The sequence below is a fragment of the Anolis carolinensis genome, unplaced genomic scaffold (assembly GCF_035594765.1).
Source record: "Anolis carolinensis isolate JA03-04 unplaced genomic scaffold, rAnoCar3.1.pri scaffold_11, whole genome shotgun sequence".
NCBI classification, from domain to species: Eukaryota; Metazoa; Chordata; class Lepidosauria; order Squamata; family Dactyloidae; genus Anolis; species Anolis carolinensis.
Genome location: NW_026943822.1, coordinates 17,436,120 through 17,460,180, shown reverse-complemented (window position 1 = coordinate 17,460,180; position 24,061 = coordinate 17,436,120). Strand labels below are relative to the sequence as shown.

Below are 24,061 nucleotides of genomic sequence, written 5' to 3'. Positions count from 1 at the left end.
ATAAGTGCCTAGATTTCAATGGGGACTATCTTGAGAAGTGGTATTTGGGTCTGGCTTTCAACTGCATATGGTAAATGTTTTCTCCTATACTTTGTTCATTTTTAATTCCAAAATGTAATCTACTTTCTGGATAACTCTCGTACAACTGTAGAACTTTGTATTCCCCATCCCAAAGCAAAATCCTAACCGAAGGGTCAGTCAACCCAAGTACTTCTGATGCTACTTGATTTCCATTGTCACTGAACGCTGTGCTGTAACTGATGTAAATTGAAGTTGTTTGCCACCGCAACACACACTCACACTCTTTTCAAAATTTTCGAGCGAGAACTCATTGGGCTTTGGGAAGAACTCAAGCCGATGCATGCGCCCGATGTTGAGAATGATGTTGGTGCCTTTTTTCACCGGATAGCCATCAATCACATCATCTTGCAGAGCTTTGCGCATGACCAAGTCCACGACCGGCTGGTATCTCATGCTCTCCAGAATGAAATTCTCAACCACCTTCAGCTTCGGCATGTCCTCGCTTTGGATGTCTCTGTCACCTTCAAGAATCAAGGAAGACAAATCGCTGGTCACTGGTACAGTAGAGTCTCACTTATCCAACATTCTGGATTATCCAACGCATTCTTGTAGTCAATATTTTCAATACACTGTGATATTTTAGTGCTAAATTCGTAAATACAGTAATTACTACGTAGCATTACTGCATAGTGAACTACTTTTTCTGCCAAATTTGTTGTATAACACGATGTTTTGGTGCTTAATTTGTAAAATCATAACCTAATTTGATGTTTAACAGGCTTCTCCTTAATCTCTCCTTATTATCCAACATATTCGCTTATCCAACGTTCTGCCGGCCCGTTTATGTTGGATAAGTGAGACTCTACTGTATTTATCACCTTTAAGCAAGAGCCAGAATAATGTTTCCTCTTTGAAACATATGTTAATAATTCCCAAAGTTTCCAGTTCAAAGAACAGATAACACGACTGTGTGGCTGAATGTACCTCTTGTACAACAACAACAACAACAAAAACAACAACAACAACCCAAAATACCTTCTAATGTTTTTCAAACTATGTTGGTGGGTGAAACTGTTCATTTTACTAGGCTATAGAGTAGACATATAAAGGTTTCTATTTGTGGACAATAGGAAGTGAAAGAAATCTACCCATTGGAAGGGAAATTCACTCCTGGAAATGTTATCATGGGGAAAAGGTGTCTCCACTGAAGCTTTCTCACCACTCCTTGTTTCCACAACAAGCCAATTTTTCCAAAATCCAATTTTGAACATTATGCTTTTGTCTACTGTATTTTAATTGTGTTGTTGGGCTTGGCTCTATGTAAGCTGCTTCGAGTCCCCATGGGGAGATGGTGGCAGGATACAAAAATAAAGTAGTAGTAGTAGTAGTAGTAGTAGTGGTAGTTGTTGTTATTATTATTATTATTATTATTATTATTTTATTATGATACAGCAAACAAGATAGATATGCTGGATTTCGTATCACAAAATCACAAGTCGAACACTTCTCAAGTGTCTAGGACTGTGTGATGTATTTTCAGATGATGCGTGCAGATCCCAGTAAGGTGGCCTTTTGCAGTTGGCAGATCGTGATTTTGTCAATGTCTATTGTTTCCAAATGCCGGCTAAGATCTTTTGGCATGGCACCCAATGTGCCGATCACCACCGGGACCACCTGCACTGGTTTCTGCCAGAGTCTTTGAAGTTCAATCTTGAGGTCCTGATAGCGGCTGAGTTTTTCCTGTTGTTTTTTGTCAATGCGATTGTCACCTGGGATGGCGACATCAATGATCCAACCCTTTTTCTTTTCCACAACTGTGATGTCTGGTGTGTTGTTATTATATATTATATTATATTATATTATATTATATATTATATATATATTACTAGCTTTGCCCAGCCACGCGTTGCTGTGGCGAAGTATGGTGGTATGGGAAATAAAGTATTGAGGAATTGGTGGTAGTTAAGGTCAAGGGTAAAGGTTTTCCCTGATATTAAGTCAGTTATATAGCTGTGTGGAAGGGCCTTGAGTTTACACTGCCATATAATCCAGTTAAAATCAGATAATCTGTATTTTATAGGCAGTGTGGAAGAGACCTAAGTGAGGCCTAACTCTGCCTGTCCCCTGGGCTGAGTGGGTTGCTAGGAGACCAAGTGGGCGGAGCCTAGCCTTCTAACTGGCAGCAACTGGATAAAAACAATTATTCCTCTCCCTCTAATTAGGAGTTTATTTCTCTTTTCTTTTTGTTGTATGAACGTAGAAGCATAGATGAGGGGTTGTGCTGCCAAGTTTAGTGTTTCTGGAATGTGTAGTTTTGTTGTTTTGTCCTAGGCCAAAATTTCATTACCCTTTTATACTATTATTATTATTATTATTATTATTATTATTATTATTATTATTATTATTATTATATTTTTGGCTAGAGTTACACTTAAAAATGTCCCTGTTCTGACATATATACAAATTCAGTTTAAGAACCTATCATAAGAAAAGATCGTGTCTGTATTTTTCAGGATAACTTCGACTATTCCTTTAGATAAACTATTCAGGATATATCTCATGGGCTTCTGGTATGTGTATAAGGATAGATCCGGCTGTTTTTGTCCCTCTACCCAATTGGGAAGCCATGTGCTCACTCAGGACTACTTCTACTTTGGACCTGTTCGAATGGAAAGCACAATGAGATGATATGAGCAACGGCCACGTCCTTACTTATCACGGTCTGTATTTCCTTCATCATGGCCTCTTCGACTTGGGGGTGCTCTGCGATCAGCACCAGCATGAAGAACAGAGTCACCGAAAGGGTGTCCGGGGCAGCGATGAGCATCTCCAAAACGCACTGGTTGACATTCTCAGCAGTCAGCTCCCCGCGGCTCTATAAAGTTGAACCAAGTAGATAATGACTTACAGATCCAGGTGCCAACAACATTGTAAAGTCAGACTCAGCTCAGGAGAGTCTCACAGTGTGGGGAAAATCAAGCTAGAATCTGGAGTTATATATCATTCTAGGCTGTGGCACAGCTGGTTAGTAGCCAGTTGCAATAAATCACTACTGATGAGTTTGAAGCCAGCCTGGGTCGGATTGACCTCCTGACCACTTAATAGCCTAGCTCACTGTTGACCTAAGCAGCTCAAAAGACAGTTGCATCTGTCGAGTAAAAAATTTAGATACCGCATTATGTGGGGAGGCTAATTTAACTAATTTACAACACCATAAAAACTTCCAGCAGCGCGTGGAAAGGAATGAGGAAGTACTCCATCAAGGACTTGGTGTCACAAGTGGAAGATGAAGCCGCAGCTCCCCCTGTGGCCGGAATCGAGTATACCCTCATGAAGCCGGAAGCTGGAAAATCTTAAATTGCTTCTGTATCTGTCTATATGTTATATGTCTAATGGCATTGAATGTTTGCCATGTATATGTGCAATGTGATCTGCCCTGAGTCCCCTTTGGGGTGAGAAGGGTGGAATATAAATACTGTAAATAAATTCTTTCGGGTAAGCAATACACAGGTGTATTTTCAACTGGGAAGCCATGGACAAATAGAGCAATCTGTTTGATCAGGGACTAGAAAAGATCATAGCTCTGTGACCAGACACCTGCTTTGTAAACAACTTGAGTTCAATCCCTTTCATTAAACGATTGTGAAAGAGCTTTGCTTGAGACTTGGAGAACTCCTGTTGGTCAAAAACAGCCCAGATTAGCTACTTTTAAAAGAAGACAACTTCTTAGAAGAGCAGCAAATCCACTTTCCCCTTCTTTCAGTGGTCCTTGGAGAACAGCAAGGGATCCAATTGTGTAGAAACGGGAAAGATTACCTGCGCAAAAATCAACTGGGATGCAAAATCCATATGGTCCTCCAGTTTGTCAATCGTGGAAAGCTTTTGCCGCTTCTGCTCTATTAGGTCCTCGATGGCTTCTTTCAGATCGTTCCTAGAACAGAGGGGATTTTATCCGTCACTACGATCTGGAATGTTTTCCTGTCTGGTTTGCATGATGGATTGGGAGTCTGAACTATCAGAATTAAAAGTTTTGAGTTTGAAAGAGGTGGCAACATTTTACCACCTCTTTCACCCCAAACTTCGCTGTCACCCTTGTCATACAATAATCATAGTAATAAATAAATCACACAGTCTGATGTGTGATCCATTATTATTATTATTATTATTATTATTATTATTATTATTATTATTATGACACAGCAAACCAGATAGATATGCTGGATTTCATATTACAAAATCACAAGTCGAATACTTCCCAAGTGTCTAGGACCGTGTGATGTATTTTCAGATGATGCGTGCAAATCTCAGTCGGGTGGCCTTTTGCAGTTGGCAGATCGTAATTTTGTCAATGTCTATTGTTTCCAAATGCTGGCTGAGATCTTTTGGCACGGCACCCAATGTGCCGATCACCACTGGGACCACCTGTACTGGTTTCTGCCAGAGTATTATTATTATTATTATTATTATTATTATTGACACAACGACGTTGTATGACACAGAAAACAAGATAGATATGCTGGATTTCGTTTCACAAAACCACAAGTCGAACACTTCCCAAGTGTCTAGGACTGTGTGATGTATTTTCGGATGATGCGTGCAGATCCCAGTAGGGTGGCCTTTTGCAGTTGGCAGATAGTAATTTTGTCAATGTCTATTGTTTCCAAATGCCGGCTGAGATCTTTTGGCACGGCACCGAGTGTGCCCATCACCACCAGGACCACCTACACTGGTTTCTGCCAGAGTCTTTGAAGCTCAATCTTGAGGTCCTGATAGCGGCTGAGTTTTTCCTGTTGTTTTTCATCAATGCGACTGTCACCTGGGATGGCAACATCAATTATCCAAACCATGTTCTTTTACACAACTGTGATGTCTGGTGTGTTGTGTTCCAGAACTTTGTCAGTCTGGATTCGGAAGTCCCACAGTATCTTTGCGTATTATTATTATTATTATTATTATTATTATTATTATTATTATTATTATTCAGACTCCTTAAATCAATTGTTAAATGCTGAATCAGTACATAAGGTAGATATTTGTTCAGCTCTCGAGTCTCAAACTCCTATCTGCCTTTGCAGCCAGGTTTCAACAATTCTGGCATCATGCATTTACATCAATGGAAAGAGCTGTCATTTCCCTGCCTTTTTCGCTCAATAGCATCACTTATAATAGCAAACGTCTCGCCAGTGCTACTTACGCGGACTTTTCGTATTTCTTGTACAGCCAAGAAAACTTAAAGAAGATATCGGGTTTCAGCAGAAGTGCCTGCCAGGCATCAAAGTAATTCTGGATCTTAAGTACAATGGCGTCTTCTGGAATTGGATACGGATAAAATACAAGAGAAATAGGGTTAGGGACTCGCTTTGGAGCCGACGACAGAATGGGGTCCCTAAAAAACTAATTCTATCCATAATATTCCTGGCTAACAATGCAATTCCCCACCTTTCAAGTCATTTACATTGTAACCTGGCACATAGAACCCCTATGACCAAGAGAGAAAAAAATACTAGCGGTCTGTAGAGGGAATTATAGGAGTTGTAGTTCACCTACATCCAGAGCTCACTATGAACCCAAACAATGATGGATCTGGATCACATTTGGCATGTATACCCAGTATGCCCACATTTGAATACTGGTGGGTTTTGAGGGGAATTGGCCTGGACATTTTGGAGTTGTAGGTAGGTACCGGGATGTATAGTTTGCCTGCAATCAATGAGCACTCTGAATTCCACAAAGATGGAATTGGACCAAACTTGGCACACAGAACCTCCATGACTAGCAACAAATACTGGAGGTCTTTGGGGAAAATTCACCTTGTTTTAAGGGAGTTGTAGTTCACCTACATCCAGAGAGTACTGTGAAGCCAAACACAGATAGATCTGGACCAAACTTGGCACACATACCGGATGTGCCAAAATGCGGTTACTGGAGGGATTTGCAGATAACTTATCTTTCTTTCTGGGAGTTGTAGTTTACCCACAACTAGGAAAACTGTGACCTGCACTGATGATGGATCTGGACCAAACTTGGCACACATATCTGATGTGCCGAAAAGTGGTTACTGGAGGGGTTTGCAGATAACTGATCTTCCCTTCTGGGAGTTGTAGTTTACCCACAATCAAGGAAACTGTGACCTCCGCCAATAATGGATCTGGACCAAACTTGGCACACAGAACCCCCATGACTAATTCAACCAACTGGAGGGGGTTCGATGAGACTGACTCAACATAGTGGGAGTTGTAGTTCACCCTACAGCCAGAGAGAACACTGAACCCCAATGATGATGCATCTAGAGCAAAGTTGCCCAGTGTAACAAACTTTTAAGTACTAATGGAGTTTCTTGGGTTTAATCTGGCATGATGTGAGTTGTAGTTCACCCACAACCATATGCATTTTGTACAATTAAAAATGACTTTTTCAAATAACCCAGGCAACGCTAGTAAATGAATAAATTTGAATGAAAGAATGAATGAATGAATTAATTAATTAATGGTGTATATAGATAATCCTGTTTAGTTGGGAAAAAGAGCCATATTTACTGTATATACTCAAGTATAAGCCTAGTTTTTCAGCCCTTTTTTTAAAACTGAAAAAGCCCCCCTCGGCTTATACTAGAGTGAGGGTCCTGGTTAGTTTATATTTGGGTCAGCTTATACTCGAGAATATATGGTACATTTATTATTTTTCTCTATTATTATTGGTATTATTACATTTATTATTTTTCTCTATTATTGTTGCTACTATTAAATTTATTTTACTCTATTTTTTATTATTAATAATACATTTATTATTTCACTCTGATCTTATTATTATTATTATTGCATTTATTATTTTACTCTATTTATTATTACAATATTAGGAGCCTCCGGTGGCCTAGGGGATAAAAGCCTCAGGACTTGAAGGTTGGGTTGCTGACCTGAAAGCTGCCAGGTTTGAATCCCACCCGGGGAGAGCGCGGATGAGCTCCCTCTATCAGCTCCAGCTTCATGTGGAGACATGAGAGAAGCTTCCCACAAAACATCAAAAACATCCGGGTGTCCCCTGGGCAACGTCCTTGCAGACGGCCAATTCTCTCACTCCAGAAGCAACTCCGGTTGCTCCTGACATGAAAAAAAAATTACATGTATTGTTTTCCTGTATTTATTATTATTATTATTATTACATGTATTATTTTACTCTATTATTAATTAAAAGGATACATAAGCACATTTACATTGAAGAAGATGAGAATAATGATTTGATCAGAGTTGGACAGTCTTATTTTAAATTTGAGCTTGATGTAAATATTCAAAAACATTTAGCCTACTGATGCCTCAATCAATGTAATTTTATTGGTATCTATTTTTATTTCTGAAATGTACCACCCTCAGCTAATACTGGAGTCCATGTTTTCCCAGGTTTTTTGGTGGTAAAATTAGGTGCCTCGGCTTATATTCGGGTCAGCTTATACTCGAGTATATACGGTATTTATCTGTTTTGGACACACTGCATTCATATATGAAATTCAAGAAAATAATTTTCTTACCATCCAGAGGAATGCCAAGGAAAAGCCTGTTTGAAGTGTCCAGCATAACCCGCCTCATAAGGTTCAGGCTATTGACGTAGCCACACTTGGTGGTCACTTCTTCCAGCTTGTCCATGTGTTCGATGGTGGATTCCACGCAAATGGCGATCATCCGCACAAGACCTGGGCCCGACAGAGCTGGAATTTCACAAAGACCATTCATTATAAACCCAGAAACATGAGCGAGAATTGTGTGACCCACAGCAACCCAATAGGCCGGGCTGTGGCGCAGGCTGGTTAGCAGCCAGCTGCAACAAATCATGAGTTCGAGGCCTGCCCGTGCCTGCGTCTGTCTCTGTTCTATGTTATGGCATTGAATGTTTGCCTTATACAGGGATCCCCAAACTAAGGCCCAGGGGCCGAATGCGGCCCTCGAAGGTCATTTACCTGGCCCCCAACATCAGTTTTATAATACACTATCTGTGCCTGGCCACGCGTTGCTGTGGCGAAGTATGGTGGTATGGGAAATAAAGTATTGAGGAATTGGTGGTGGTTAAGGTAAAGGGTAAAGGTTTTCCCCTGACATTAAGTCCATTATAAATGGGTTATATAGCTGTGTGGAAGGGCCTTGAGTCTACACTGCCATATAATCCAGTGAAAATCCAGTTAAAATCTGATAATCTGTGGAAGAGGCCTAAGTGAGGCCTAAGTCTGCCTGTCCCTGGGCTGAGTTGGTTGCTAGGAGCCCAAGTGGGCAGAGATTAGCCCTCTAAACTGGCAGTAATTGGATAAAAGCAATTATTCCTTTCCCTCTAATTAGGACTTTATTTTTCTTTTCTTTTTGTTGTATCAACCTAGAAGCATGGATGATGGGTTGTGTTGTCAAATTTCGAGGTTGGGGGGCCTGTAGTTTTGTTGTTTTGTGGGTCGCCATGATGCCATCACTCATTTATATATATAGATTTTTATATCAGTTTTAATAATATATTGTATATACATATAATATTGATAAAATATTATAATGTTATACAATATAATATGAATAATAATACCATATAATAATATTAATTATATGTTATATATTACATATAGTATTACAATATAGTGGTATAGTTCAATATAGTAATGTATAATGCTAATATTGTGCTATGCTAATAATATAATATACTAGCTGTTCCCGGCCACCCGTTGCTGTAGCGTTGTCTGATGGTGTTGGTGAGAAATTGTTGAGGTAGTGGTGGTATTGTATGTCTGTTGTATGGTTGTCTTTATGTTTAGTATGCACACTGAAGTGGATTATATGGCAGTGTGGAGTCAAGATAATCCAGTTCAAAGCAGATAATATAAGAATCTAAATGGGTTATATAGTGCTTGGAAGGTCCTTGAGTCTACATTGCCATATAATCCAGTTAAAATCTGATAATCTGTGGAAGAGGCCTAAGTGAGGCCTAACTCTGCCTGTGCCCTGGGCTGAGTAGGTTGCTAGGAGACCAAGTGGGCAGAGCTTAGCCTTCTAATTGGCAGCAATTGGATAAAAGACAATTATTCCTCTCCCTCTAATTAGGACTTTATTTTTCTTTTCTTTTTGTTGTATCAACCTAGAGGCGTGGATGATGGGTTGTGTTGTCAAATTTCGAGTTTGGGGGGGCCTGTGGTTTTGTTGTTTTGTCCGCTGCCCTGATGCCATCACTCTTTTATATATATAGATTGTATGTACATACAGCTGCTCTGAGTCCCCTTCGGGGTAAGAAGGGTGGGATATAAATGTAGTAAATAAATGTAGTAAGCAAATAAAAAATTAATTTTAGACTTAGGCTCACCCAAATTCTGAAATGACTTGAAGGTACACAACAACAACAAACAACAATCCTAATTAACCTGACTATCTCATTGGCCAGTAGCAGGCCCATACTTTCCATTGAAATCCTGATAGGTTTATGTTGGTTAAGATTGTTTCCATTTTTAAATATTGTATTGTTCTTTCATTGTTGTTGTTGTTTTGCACTACAAATAAGACATAGGCATTTGTTCGTATTTTTTTCCAAATGATAATTTGGCCCCTCAACAGTCTGAAAGATTGCAGACCGGCCCTTTGCTTTAAAAGTTCGAGGACCCCTGGCCTTATATGTACATTGTGATCCGCCCTGAGTCCCCTTCGGGGTGAGAAAGAAGGGCGGAATATAAATACAGTAGAGTCTCACTTATCCAAGCTAAATGGGCCGGCAGAACCTTGGATAAGCGAATATCTTGGATAATAAGGAGGGATTAAGGAAAAGCCTATTAAACGTCACATTAGGTTATGATTTTACAAATTAAGCACCAAAACATCATGTTATAAAACAAATTTGACATAAAAAGTAGTTCAATATGCAGTAATGTTATGTTGTAATTACTGTATTTACGAATTTAGCACCAAAATATCACGATATATTGAAAACATTGACTACAAAAATGGCTTGGATTATCCAGAGGCTTGGATAAGCGAGGCTTGGATAAGTGAGACTCTACTGTACTGCAAATAAATAAATGAATAAATAAATATCTGAATTCTATCACTTTGAGCATTTCCAGAAATCACTGTGACCGCCAGAGGGAGCAACGCAATGGTTTTCGAGCTCTTTCGGTTCCTTTGACGTGTAGCTTTGACAACTATACATACTTTATAGCACTTGAACAAAAGCAGAAGAAAAAAAAAGATAGGCTGCAATAGGCCACCCTTTAGTTTACCTTTGGTGAAAAAGGGTCGGATTTCTTTCCAGAGCGCAGGGTTATTATTAAATATGATGCCGTTTTCGTGCATGCCGATGCACTTTAGACCAGGCTTGCTCCCGAACCTTGAGATGTAGTGTCCGTGCTTCATGATGTGGAACATGCTTGACGATCTGATTAAAGGGGCGAAAAGGCACATAGCGTCAACAGATTGCATTCGCCAACTTTCAGGATTAATTTTAAAACTTTTCTTTAGAAAATCCTAACCAGGCATTTTACAAAGCATATTCATTTTTGGTTAAAACTAATGTAGTACATGAGTACATCATTACTCCAGGACAGCATTACCTTTATTAGAGCAGTTTTGTAGTACAGTGCTTTGCAATCCAGTTTAATTATTGCATTGCATTTCTGCCCAAGAAATGCCCTATTGATCTACTCACATTTGCATGTTTTCGAACTGCTAGGTTAGCAGAAGCTGGGGCTGGCAGTGGGAGCTCACCCCGCATCCCAGATTTGAACCGCCGACCTTTCGGTCAGCAAGTTCAGCAGCTCAGTGGTTTAACCTGCTGTGCCACTTCTAGTCCCAAGTATTTCAGAAAAGCTATTTATAACAATTATAAATACAGTAGAGTCTCACTTATCCAAGCCTCGCTTATCCAAGCCTCTGGATTATCCAAGCCATTTTTGTAGTCAATGTTTTCAATATATCATGATATTTTGGTGCTAAATTCGTAAATGTCGTAATTACAACATAACATTACTGCGTATTGAACTACTTTTTCGGTCAAATTTGTTGTATAACATGATGTTTTGGTGCTTCATTTGTAAAATCATAACCTAATTTGATGTTTAATAGGCTTTTCCTTAATCCCTCCTTATTATCCAAGATATTCGCATATCCAAGCTTCTGCCGGCCTGTTTAGCTTGGATAAGTGAGACTCTACTGTATATAATATATTGTATATACCTATACTATTGCTAATAATATTATAATGGAATACAATATTATACTACTAATAATACAATATAATAATATTAATTATATATTATATATTAAATGTAAAATGTAATATTACTAATAATATTACCATATAATGATATAGTACAATATAGTAATTTAATGCTTATATTGTGCTATGCTAATAATATATTGTATGTTCATTTGATTTGTAAGCTGCTCTGAGTCCCCTTTGGGGTGAGAAGAGTGGGATATAAAAGTAGTAAATAAATAAATAAATAAATAAAGGATTATTTAAAACAAATGAAATTGGACCCTATCTGCTGAATTAGATTCAATCTTCGAGACTGCTGATGACGAAGGGGATGTGGTAACGTACCAGCTTTTTACGGATATCCATATACATAAATAAACTATCTATCTATCTATCTATCTATCTATCTATCTATCTATCTAATTATGATGAACCAGTTAAAGTTGTATGGAAGTCAACAAACTCTGAATAATTTTTTTTAATTTTTTTCCTTGCTTTTTGTATTTCTTATTTCCTACTTTTCTATAAACAATAAGTGTTCTCCCACTTTCTATGTGAAAACTCTATTATTTGTTAATTTTTTTCTCTTCCTAACTTCTAATACAAAATTTTCAATAAAAATATATTACAAAAATAAATAAATAAATAAATAAATAAATAATGCTTCCACCTTCGTTACTTGGGTTTGGATGGGAATATTTTAATAAATCAAACACAGAAATAATCCTTAGCATGTGCTCTTCGGGGTGAGGAGAGCGGGATATAAATGTAGTAAATAATAAATAAATAAATAATCTCAATGCAGCATCAAAGCCTGGCTGCTTCCTGCCTGGGGGGGGGAATCCTTTGTTTGGAGGTGTTAGCTGGCCCTGATTTGTTTCACGTCTGGAATTCGCCTTTTTTTGAGTCTTGCTCTTTATTTATTGTCCTGATTTTAGAGTTTTTTAAAAAAATGATATTGTTAGTCAGATTTTGTTCATTTTCATTTCATTTCTGTTGAAATTGCCCACATGCTTGTGGGTTTCTCTGTGTAGTCTGACACCCCCCAACAAAGGGGGACGAAGCAGACAGGCTTTGAAGCTGCGAGGCTATTCAATGCTAATCAAGCTGGCCAATGCCAACATTCACACTTGCCTCAAACAGAAAAGAGTTCTTTCTCCCACCCTGGGATATATAAACCACATTTGCCTAGTTTGCAACAGACCTCACAACCTCTGAGGATACTTAGCCTATGCTTAGTATTCTTGTATAGCAGAATTTTGAAGGATGATTTTTGTGGTCCCTTCCATCCCTATTATTTAAGATCAAGGATACAGTCTCAACTCTTGTAATTCTTGGCTTCCATGGCAGTGAAATGTGCTCTTGGTTTTAATACGGCCAATAATCAGAGCTATCTACAGTACTGAATCTGTCTCTCAAAATAGGTTCAGCACTCTGGACAGCTCCTTCTCATTCATACTTAAAGTGCAGAATAGTGTAGGCATTTGCAGTCCTTTATCTTCAAATATTCATTCAAGTATTGATTCAATATACAGTAGAGTCTCACTTATCCAAGCTAAACGGGCCGGCAGAACCTTGGATAAGCGAATATCTTGGATAATAAGGAGGGATTAAGGAGAAGCCTATTAAACATCAAATTAGGTTATGATTTTACAAATGAAGCACCAAAACATCATGTTAGACAACAGATTTGACAGAAAAAGTAGTTCAATATGCAGTAATGTTATGTTGTAATTACTTTATTTACGAATTTAGCACCAAAATATCACAATATATTGAAAACATTGACTACAAAAATGCCTTGGATAATCCAGAATCTTGGATAAGTGAGACTTGGATAAGCGAGACTCTACTGTAATCTGTTTTCAAACATTGGACCAAAATGCCACTGTTGTAAGCCGCCCTGAGTCCCTTCGGGTGAGAAGGGCGGGATATAAATGTGAGAAATAATAATAATAATAATAATAATAATAATAATAATAATAATAATAATAATGTTTCCCTTGTGTACATGGCACCAAATAGGGACATATCCAGGGATGTAGCAAAGTGCAATGTCAAGAAAAAATAGAGGTATGTGACAATAAAGGTAAAGGTAAAGGTTTCCCCTGACGTTAAGTCCAGTCATGTCCGACTCTGGGGGTTGGGGCTCATCTCTATTTCAAAGCCGAAGAGCCGGCATTGTCCGTAGACACCTCCAAGGTCATGTGGCCACTGGCATGACTGCATGGAGCGCCGTTACCTTCCTGCCGGAGTGGTAACTATTGATCTACTCACATTGGCATGTTTTCGAACTGCTAGGTTGGCAGAAGCTGGAGCTAACAGCGGGTGCTCATTCCGCTCCTGGGATTTGAACCTGGGACCTTTTGGTCCGCAAGTTCAGCAGCTCAGGGCTTTAACGCACTGTTAAATACAGTATTTATACTATTTATACAGGCCAAAATCCCATTGACTTTTTCCCCGCTGCATCACATTGCTTGATTTTTTCATCGCAAATAGACTCCAATAACGTATCCTCAATCAATAAATCAATCAGCAATTTATTACGGTCTATGACCAGCAGATATGAAAATGGGCACAGGTGCCCGAAAAGGGGAATCACAGTTCCCATAAAGGTCAAATAGAAAGTTAAAACATGTTATAATAAAAACAGATTAAAAGGAGACTATTAGCTCCTGAATAACTTATCCTATCCGTAACAAAAACGAAACCAAATTGGGATTTCCTTCAGAGGGAGCTAGAAGCTAAAAAATGCCACAGTGATCAGATCTGCAACACAGAAATTGAAGCTGCTAATCAGGATTTCTCAACACAGAAAAATATTACTGTATATACTTGAGTATAAGCCTAGTTTTTCAACCCTCTTTTTAAGACTGAAAAAGCCCCCCTCGGCTTATACTCGGGTGAGGGTCCTGGTTGGTTTATATTTGGGTCAGCTTATACTCGAGAATATATGGTACATTTATTATCTTTCTCTATTATTATTGGTATTATTACATTTATTATTTTTCTCTATTATTGTTGCTACTATTACATTTATTTTGCTCTATTTTTATTATTATTATTAATACATTTATTATTTCACTCTGATCTTATTATTATTATTATTATTGCATTTATTATTTTACTCTATTTATTATTACTTGTATTACTTTCCTGTATTTATTATTATTATTATTATTATTATTATTATTATTATTACATGTATTATTTTCCTTATGTATTATTATTATTACATGTATTATTTTGCTCTATTATTATTAAAAGGATACATAAGCACATTTACATTGAAGAAGATGAGAACAATGATTTGATCAGAGTGGGACAGTCTTATCTTAAATTTGAGCTTGATGTAAATACAGTAGAGTCTCATTTATCCAACACTCACTTATCCAACGTTCTGGATTATCCAACGCATTTTTGTAGTCAATGTTTTCAATACATCATGATGCTAAATTCGTAAATACAGTAATTAATACATAGCATTACTGCGTATTGAACTACCTTTTCTGTCAAATTTGTTGTATAACATGATGTTTTGGTGCTTAATTTGTAAAATAATAACCTAATTTGATATTTAATAGGCTTTTCCTTAATCCCTCCTTATTATCCAACATATTCGCTTATCCAACATTCTGCCGGCCCGTTTATGTTGGATAAGTGAGATTCTACTGTATTCAAAAACATTTAACCTACTGATGCCTCAATTAATGTAATTTTATTGACCTCTATTTTTATTTCTGAAATTGACCACCCTTGGCTTATACTGGAGTCAATGTTTTCCCAGTTTTTTTTTTGGTGGTAAAATTAGGTGCCTCGGCTTATATTCGGGTCGGCTTATACTCGAGTATATACGGTATTTCATTTATTATAACATCTAGAAGCCTCCAGCTCACACGGGTGGGGGATTATGGGAGCTGTAATCCACCAAAGGAAGTTTCCTAGAACTGAGAAAAATGAGAAAAAAAAACCAAAATTGACAGGTGAAGATTTTTATACTATGGAGCTGAATCTAGTCATATTACTTCATTTATTATAACATCTAGAAGCCTCACGGGTGGGGGATTATGGGAGCTGTAATCCACCAAAGGAAGTTTCCCAGAACTTAGTTTTGCCATAAGAAAAAAACCAAAATTGGCAGGTGAAGATTTTTATACTATGGAGCTGAATCTAGTCATATTACTTCATTTATTATAACATCTAGAAGCCTCACGGGTGGGGGATTATGGGAGCTGTAATCCACCAAAGGAAGTTTCCTAGAACTGAGAAAAATGAGAAAAAAACCCAAAATTGGCAGGTGAAGATTTTTATACTATGGAGCTGAATCTAGTCATATTACTTCATTTATTATAACATCTAGAAGCCTCACGGGTGGGGGATTATGGGAGCTGTAATCCACCAAAGGAAGTTTCCCAGAACTTAGTTTTGCCATAAGAAAAAAACCAAAATTGGCAGGTGAAGATTTTTATACTATGGAGCTGAGTCTAATATTATTTCATTCATTATAACATCTAGAAGCCTCCAGCTCACACGGGTGGGGGATTATGGGAGCTGTAATCCACCAAAGGAAGTTTCCTAGAACTTAGATTTGCCGTGAGAAAAAAACCAAAATTGGCAGGTGAAGATTTTTATACTATGGAGCTGAGTCTAATATTATTTCATTTATTATAACATCTAGAAGCCTCCAGCTCACACGGGTGGGGGATTATGGGAGCTGTAATCCACCAAAGGAAGTTTCCTAGAACTTAGATTTGCCGTGAGAAAAAAACCAAAATTGGCAGGTGAAGATTTTTATACTATGGAGCTCAATCTAGTCACTTTTTTGGGACAAAAGTAGAGTGTTGGAAAGCTCCAGTGCAATTCAATGCCATTCAAAGTGCATGATATGGATCGACATCAGGCCTGGGCCAACTTGGGCTCTCCGGGTGTTTTGGACTGCAACTCCCACCATTCCTAACAGCCTCAGGTCCCTTCCTTTTGCCCCTCAGCCGCTTAAGCGGCTGAGGGGCAAAAGGAAAGGGCCTGAGGCTGTTAGGAATGGTGGGAGTTGCAGTCCAAAACACCCGGAGAGCCTAAGTTGGACCATGCCTGGTCTACACTGACCCTACAATGAATCTGAACCGCATTATTTGGCAAACAGTGGGGATTTACTTGCTAATAATGAGGGTCTCTTCTCCGTTGATCCAGACTCTCATGAATTCGCCGTACATCTTGTTGTAGTAGTTGCAAGCGCTGCCCACTCCCATCCAGAGGAATCGGCCGTGAGAGATCAAGGGACCAATTCCCATACAGTAGCCAGGTCCTAAAAAGAAACAAGAGGGGAAACATGTTGTTTTTGTCATTTTTTGTCATGTTGTTGGTGTCATTTTTTAATCGGCAGTACTATTTCCACCCAACGTGGCAACTCATCGCATCACCTCCATAGACCTCTTGCTGTACCGGACTATACCACAACACTGTGGCTAAAATATCAGAGAATTAAAGGTAAAGGTTTTCCCCTAACATTAACTCTGGGGGTTGGTGCTCATCTCCATTTCTAAGCCGAAGAGCCGGCGTTGTCCACAGACACCTCCTAGGTCATGTGGCTGGCATGACTGCATGGAGTGCCGTTACCTTCCCGCCGGAGCGGTACCTATTGATCTAATAATAATAATAATAATAATAAAACTTTATTTATATCCCGCCACCATCTCCCCAACGGGGACTCGGGGCGGCTTACATGGGGCCATGCCCAGAACAATACAATATAGCAAAATATAAAAACAACATATCATAATACAATTACAACAATACAAAAATAATCATGTACAGTACAACACAAAATCAAAAAAGCAATATAACAGGGCGGGCCGCATGAACACTCAGTTAAAACCTGGGGTGAGAAAAAGATAAGAATAAAACCACGGGGAGCAGAGACATAAAATAGCAAACAGTCTGGAGGATAGATGATGGGGGGAGTAACAAAAAAGTGTGTTCTACTCACATTTGGCATGTTTTCGAACTGCAAGGTTGGCAGAAGTTGGGGCTAACCGTGGGAGCTCCGCGGGTTCAAACCGCCGATTTTTCAGTCAGCAAGTTCAGCAGCTCAGTGGTTTAACCCACTGCACCACCGGGAGCACCGTTACCTTCCCGCAGAAGCAGTAACTATTGATCTACTCACATTATCCAGAATGTTGGATAAGTGAGACTCTACTGTATATTAAAATGTATCATTTTAAGTTAGAGAAATCTTGTGCAATATATTCAGGCCCAGAAATTAGCGGTATTCCAATGTAATCACAGTAGAGTCTCATTTATCCAACACTCGCTTATCCAACGTTCTGGATTATCCAACGCATTTTTGTAGTCAATATTTTCAATACATCATGATATTTTGGTGCTAAATTCGTAAATACAGTAATTACTACGTAGCATTACTGCGTATTGAACTACTTTTTCTGTCAAATTTGTTGTTAAACATGATGTTTTGGTGCTTAATTTGTAAAATTATAACCTAATTTGATGTGTAATAGACTTTTCCTTAATCCCTCCTTATTATCCAACATATTCGCTTATCCAATGTTCTGTTGGCCCGTTTACATTGGATAAGTGAGACTCTACTGTAGTAATTACTGTATTTACGAATTTAGCCCCAAAATATCACGATGTATTGAAAACATTGACTACAAAAATGCGTTGGATAATCCAGAACGTTGGATAAGCGAGTGTTGGATAAGTGAGACTCTACTGTACTTAATTTGTAAAATTATAACCTAATTTGATGTGTAATAGACTTTTCCTTAATCCCTCCTTATTATCCAACATATTCGCTTATCCAACGTTCTGTTGGCCCGTTTACGTTGGATAAGTGAGACTCTACTGTAGTAATTACTGTATTTAAGAATTTAGCCCCAAAATATCACGATGTATTGAAAACATTGACTACAAAAATGCGTTGGATAATCCAGAACGTTGGATAAGCGAGTGTTGGATAAGTGAGACTCTACTGTACTTAATTTGTAAAATTATAACCTAATTTGATGTGTAATAGACTTTTCCTTAATCCCTCCTTATTATCCAACATATTCGCTTATCCAACGTTCTGTTGGCCCGTTTACGTTGGATAAGTGAGACTCTACTGTAGTAATTACTGTATTTAAGAATTTAGCCCCAAAATATCACGATGTATTGAAAACATTGACTACAAAAATGCGTTGGATAATCCAGAATGTTAGATAAGTGAGTGTTGGATAAGTGAGACTCTACTGTACTTAATTTGTAAAATTATAACCTAATTTGATGTGTAATAAACTTTTCCTTAATCCCTCCTTATTATCCAACATATTCGTTTATCCAACGTTCTGTTGGCCCGTTTATGTTGGATAAGTGAGACTCTACTGTACTGAAAAACCTGCCGACACCACCAGGTCTTCAGTACCCACCAAGCTTTCAGAAGAGCTCACCTGGGATCGTTGATGTTTCTTCATAGGTCCAGATTAGGAAAATGAAGCCCATGAAGAACAGCAGGGGTAGGGTGGCCGTTGGCATCGTCTCCGAGACGGCACGGGTGATGTTGTAGTGCATGGGATTCAGGGCTTCCATGACCATCTCGTCCAAGCCGATGTGGGAACGCTGCTGGATAAAAAGCAAACCCTGAATCGGGAATTGAGTCAGAACCTTTTCTCCGAATCCTCCAGCAATATTGTACCAACTCGTTTGTTGATTCTGCGAAGTGAGCAAACCTGCTCCGCGTTTCGCTTTGTTTTATAACAAAGCCGGAGGTTTAGATTAGACAACACAAGCGACAAGTCAAAACAAGAGTAGGAAGAGATACGCTTCTTGCGCTACCAAAGACAGCCTCTCCGGCCTTGGTATCGAAGCGCAGGTTGCTCACCACACTTGGGTTCCTATCTCCTCGGCTACCCTTGAGAAGTCCATCAAATGGGGACCAGAGGGCCCGGTGCCAAGTTCCTAATCAAAGCAGGAATGAAAAGCCTTTGCTGTGGGTTGAGAGGCTCTATCTTCTCTTTCAAGCTTATTACCTTCCAACATCTGCTGTAGGGGGTCTGCAATGGCCTTGGGCTTTGAAGATATCCGAAGGTCTTTCCCCAGGCATCACACCGTGGGGAAATTCAACCTGCATCCATGGATTCATGTACGGACATCACATAATACTAAAGCATTAGTATTTACTCAACCTTCCTAATGCCGCGAACCCTTAATCCAGTTCCTCATGTTGTGGTGACCCCCAACCATCAAATTATTTTGGTTGCTCCTTCATACTGTTGTGAATCATAATGTAAATATCTGATATGCAAGACGTATTTTCATTCACTGGATCACATTTGGCAGAAATACCCGATATGCCTAAATTTGAATACTGGTGAAGTTTGCTCCACCATATATTGGTACCATTTACTTACTGGCCATTTGGATTTATCTTTCCACCCTAATACTATTACTGCTTGTGCACATTCAATTATTGCTTCTTTTATTTCCCTTTTATTTCCTATTTCCTCTCTTTTCCCTAATACAGTAGAGTCTCACTTATCCAACACTCGCTTATCCAATGTTCTGGATTATCCAACGCATTTATGTAGTCAATGTTTTCAATACATCATGATATTTTGGTGCTAAATTCGTAAATACAGTAATTGCTACATAGCATTACTGCGTATTGAACTACTTTTTCTTCCAGATTTGTTGTATAACATAATGTTTTGGCACTTAATTTGTAAAATCATAACCTAATTTGATGTTTAATAGGCTTCTCCTTAATCTCTCCTCATTATCCAACATATTCGCTTATCCAACGTTCTGCCAGCCCGTTTATGTTGGATAAGTGAGACTCTACTGTACCACTATTGGAATTTGAAATTATGAATGTGAAACTAAATGTTGTAAAAACTAATGAAAATAGAACAAGAGAAATGGAAGAAAGATGGACATGGGTAAAGAACTATATCGTGAATCAATCTGGAGATCAAGCCATAAGAAATAAGATACAAATGTTATATAGTATATAGGATGGAAATGGATAAAGATATAAAGATTGTCTCACAAAGAAACAAATATGTAAAAAGGAAACAATCCTCGTGTTGGTGGTGGGAATTGCAAAATGTTTTGTATGTCTATGGTATGTATTTTTTGTGTTTTAAAAAATAAAAAATTATTTAAAAAAAAGAATACTGGTGAAGTTGGGAGGAGGATTGATTTTGTCATTTGGGAGTTGTACTTGCTGGGATTTATAGTTCAGCTACAATCAGAGAGCATTTTGAATTCCACCAATGATAGAACTGAACCAAACTTGGCACACAGAACTCCCATGACCAACAGGAAACACTGGAAGAGTTTGGTGGGCATTGACCTTGACTTTGGGAGTTGTAGTTCACCTACATCCAGTAGACTCAAACAAAGATGGATCTGGACCAAACTTGGCACAAATACTCAATATGCCCAAATGTGAACACGGGTGGAGTTTGGGGAAAATAAACCTTGACATTTGGGAGTTGTAAAAAAAGGTAAAGGTAAAGGTTTTCCCCTGACATTAAGTCCAGTCGTGATTGACTCTGGGGGTTGGTGCTCATCTCCATTTCTAAGCCGAAGAGCCGGCGTTGTCCGTAGACACCTCCAAGGTCATCTGGCCATTGGCATGACTACATGGAGTGCCGTTACCTTCCCGCTGGAGCAGTACCTATTGATCTACTCACATTTGCATGTTTTCGAACTGCTAGGTTGGTAGGAGCTGGGGCTAACAGCAGGCGCTCATTCCGCTCCCTTGATTTGAACCTGGGACCTTTCAGTCTGCAAGTTCAGCAGCTCAGTGCTTTAACACACTGTGCCACCACCAGGAGTTGTAGTTGTTGGGATTTATAGTTCACCTACAATCAAAGAGCCCTATGAACCCCACCAACGATAGAATTGGGCCAAACTCCCCACACAGAACTCCCATGTGTAATAGAAAATACTGGAGAGATTTGGGAGGAATTGACAGTGATTTGGGGGACAGGTAGTTCACCCACTTCCGGAGAGCACTGTGAATTAATATGTATTTTCAGATGGTCTTTGGTGACCCCTCTGACACCACCTCGCGACCCCCACCCAGCGGTCCCAACCCCCAGGTTGAGAAACACTGTGCTAGATGGATCTGCAGACATGGAAAATTTCACCAAGGTCTTGCATATGGTCGAACCAAATAGTTGAGGAATCTCCAATCTATTCTGGTGTCCATTGGGAAGCATCCAATGCTTCCAATCCTTTAGTGTTTGGGTTATTTGTGGAAACACTGTCTCTTTAGCATTGTGTGCCTTGGGAACATTAAGTGTACACATGTGTGTGCATGCACATAGTGAAAATTAGGGATGAGGCAGTGGACAGGGATGCTTCAAATGTAAGAAGTCCACCGATACAGTAGAGTCTCACTTATCCAAGCTAAACGGGCCGGCAGAAGCTTGGATAAGCGAATATCTTGGATAATAAGGAGGGATTAAGGAAAAGCCTATTAAACACCAAATTAGGTTATGATTGTACAAATTAAGCACCAAAACATCATGTTTTACAACAAATTTGATAGAAAAAGCTGTTCAATACGCAGTAATGTTATGTTGTAATTACTGTATTTACACATTTAGCACCAAAATATCACGATATATTGAAAACGTTGACTAAAAAATGGCTTGGATAATCCAGAAACTTGGATAAGTGAGGCTTGGATAAGTGAGACTCTACTGTTACTTTAAATTGCGGTGGAATTCACATTCCAGGATGACGATTTTGACAAACTAGCACTTTGGCCCAGGTTTTTTCTAGATTTTATCCAAGATTTTACCTTTTGTCCTTGAATGTGATTTTCATGACTTGCTTTTATTGTTACTTATCTGTTTTATTGCTTTGTTTTATTGTTGTGGACTGGGCTTGGCCCCATGTAAGCCGCCCCGAGTCCCTTCGGGGAGATGGGATGGTGTATAAAAATAAAATAATAATAATTATTATTTTATTATGACACAGCAAACAAAATAGACATGCTGGATTTCATATCACAAAATCACAAGTCGAACACTTCCCAAGTGTCTAGGACTGTGTGATGTATTTTTGAATGATGCGCGCAGATCCCAGCAGGGTGGCCTTTTGCAGTTGGCAGATCGTAATTTTGTCAATGTCTATTGTTTCCAAATGCCAGCTGAGATCTTTTGGAATGGCACCCAGTGTGCCCATCACCACCGGGACCACCTGCACTGGTTTCTGCCAGAGTCTTTGAAGTTCAATCTTGAGGTCCTGATAGCGGCTGAGTTTTTCCTGTTGTTTTTCGTCAATGCGACTGTCACCTGGGATGGCGACATCAATGATCCAAACCTTTTTCTTTTCCACAACTGTGATGTCTGGTGTGTTGTGTTCCAGAACTTTGTCAGTCTGGATTCGGAAGTCCCACAGTATCTTTGCGTGCTCATTTTCCAATACTTTTGCAGGTTTGTGATCCCACCAGTTCTTTGCTGCTGGGAGGTGCTGGGAAGTTCCAATGAATCATTTGGGCCACATAGTTGTGCCTCTGTTTGTAGTCTGTCTGTGCAATTTTCTTACAGCAGCTGAGGATATGATCAATGGTTTCGTCAGTTTCCTTGCACAGTCTGCATTTTGGGTCATCAGCTGATTTTTCGATCTTGGATTATTATTATTATTATTATTATTATTATTATTATTATTATTGTTGTTGTTGTTGTTGGTCTGCAAATCCAATTGGAAATGTTGGTTAGGGCTGCTGGGAGTGGGAAGATCTGCCCACTCCTGTTGTAGAAAGAACTTTTGTTTGGCTACCTCAAATATTATTCTTTGGATAACCAAACAAAGGGTGAGATAGCTAGTGAGTACCATTGTCCTTGCATGGCTAGGGTTGTTTGGATAACAAATGATGGGTGAACTTGATGCCGAAGAGCAGCTAATGCGTGGGATGTAGCCACTGAAAAGGACACCAGCTCTCCTTGAAGAAACACCATTTATTTGGCACACAGGGCGAATATGATTTCGAAAACATAACATTGGGACAAACATCCTCCTCCTTGAGCCCTAATGGGAAGCAAAGCAGACTTTCTCCTCCTGATCCAGACTAGAGCATCATTTGTATGGGTTTCCAACACAATTATGATTTGAGGTCCAATTTGGATACTGTGCAACGTACAGCCAAGCCCAACCGTGCCCAACCATGCAAACAAGGCACAAGCGGCAACAATGATGTGCAATAACATGTAATGGCAACATATGCATGAACTGGACTATTGTAACCAGCTGAATCTTGACATAAGATAGCCAAGAAAATGCAACTACATTCATGGAGGATCTTGCACAGCAATCCAGTTCTGTTTTTCAACTGCAAGTCTGCTGCACATGTGGCAGCAGCGGGAGCTAAAGTGTGTCTATTTATTTAGACTTCATATTAAATATACACAACACTCCCATGTGGTTTTGAATGATCTTTTTGGGAGTTTAGCAGAAAGAATGAAGATCAGGACTTTAATGGTTCTGCAGAAGAGAGCATCAGCTTCCAGCTTCTAAATATTATCAGAAATCAGCATTGTGTCACTGTGGAAAAGCCATAACCTCTAGACTTGCAAACCAACAGGATCCCAACCATAATCTCAGCAATCCTAAAAGGGAAATCCTGACCCTCCAATATCTCACACATGAAAGATGGAATGTAATTGAGTACAAACTATTTTGCACTTTGAACTCAGTTTTTAAAGATTGAAGTAAGTTCAGGAGTAAGACGGAAACTAAGAGGAGGAGGAAGAGGAAAGGAAAACTTTGGAACATTTTATAAGGAGCCATAAAAATGGGACAAAAAGAGGATTAAGCAGCACTGGCC

The 24,061-nt window shown here is 39.0% G+C and overlaps 1 protein-coding gene across 7 annotated transcripts in view; it reads right to left on the bottom strand.

The window, feature by feature from the left end:
- The window catches only part of cyp19a1 (cytochrome P450, family 19, subfamily A, polypeptide 1), a 35,480-nt gene that overhangs the window by 4,975 nt on the left and 6,444 nt on the right, over positions 1-24,061 (bottom strand). For 4 of the 7 annotated variants that reach the window (XM_062963194.1, XM_062963190.1, XM_062963191.1 and 1 more), the window contains 8 exons: positions 18,669-18,840; positions 16,378-16,528; positions 10,250-10,404; positions 7,544-7,720; positions 5,216-5,330; positions 3,838-3,952; positions 2,734-2,896; positions 301-542 (listed from right to left, as the gene is read on the bottom strand). In XM_062963194.1, coding sequence (XP_062819264.1) covers positions 301-542; positions 2,734-2,896; positions 3,838-3,952; positions 5,216-5,330; positions 7,544-7,720; positions 10,250-10,404; positions 16,378-16,528; positions 18,669-18,813 — 1,263 coding nt within the window. In that variant the 5' untranslated portion in view covers positions 18,814-18,840. The remainder of the gene's footprint in view (positions 1-300; positions 543-2,733; positions 2,897-3,837; positions 3,953-5,215; positions 5,331-7,543; positions 7,721-10,249; positions 10,405-16,377; positions 16,529-18,668; positions 18,841-24,061) is intronic. The other 3 variants (XM_062963192.1, XM_062963193.1, XM_062963196.1) reach the window with 2 other exon arrangements.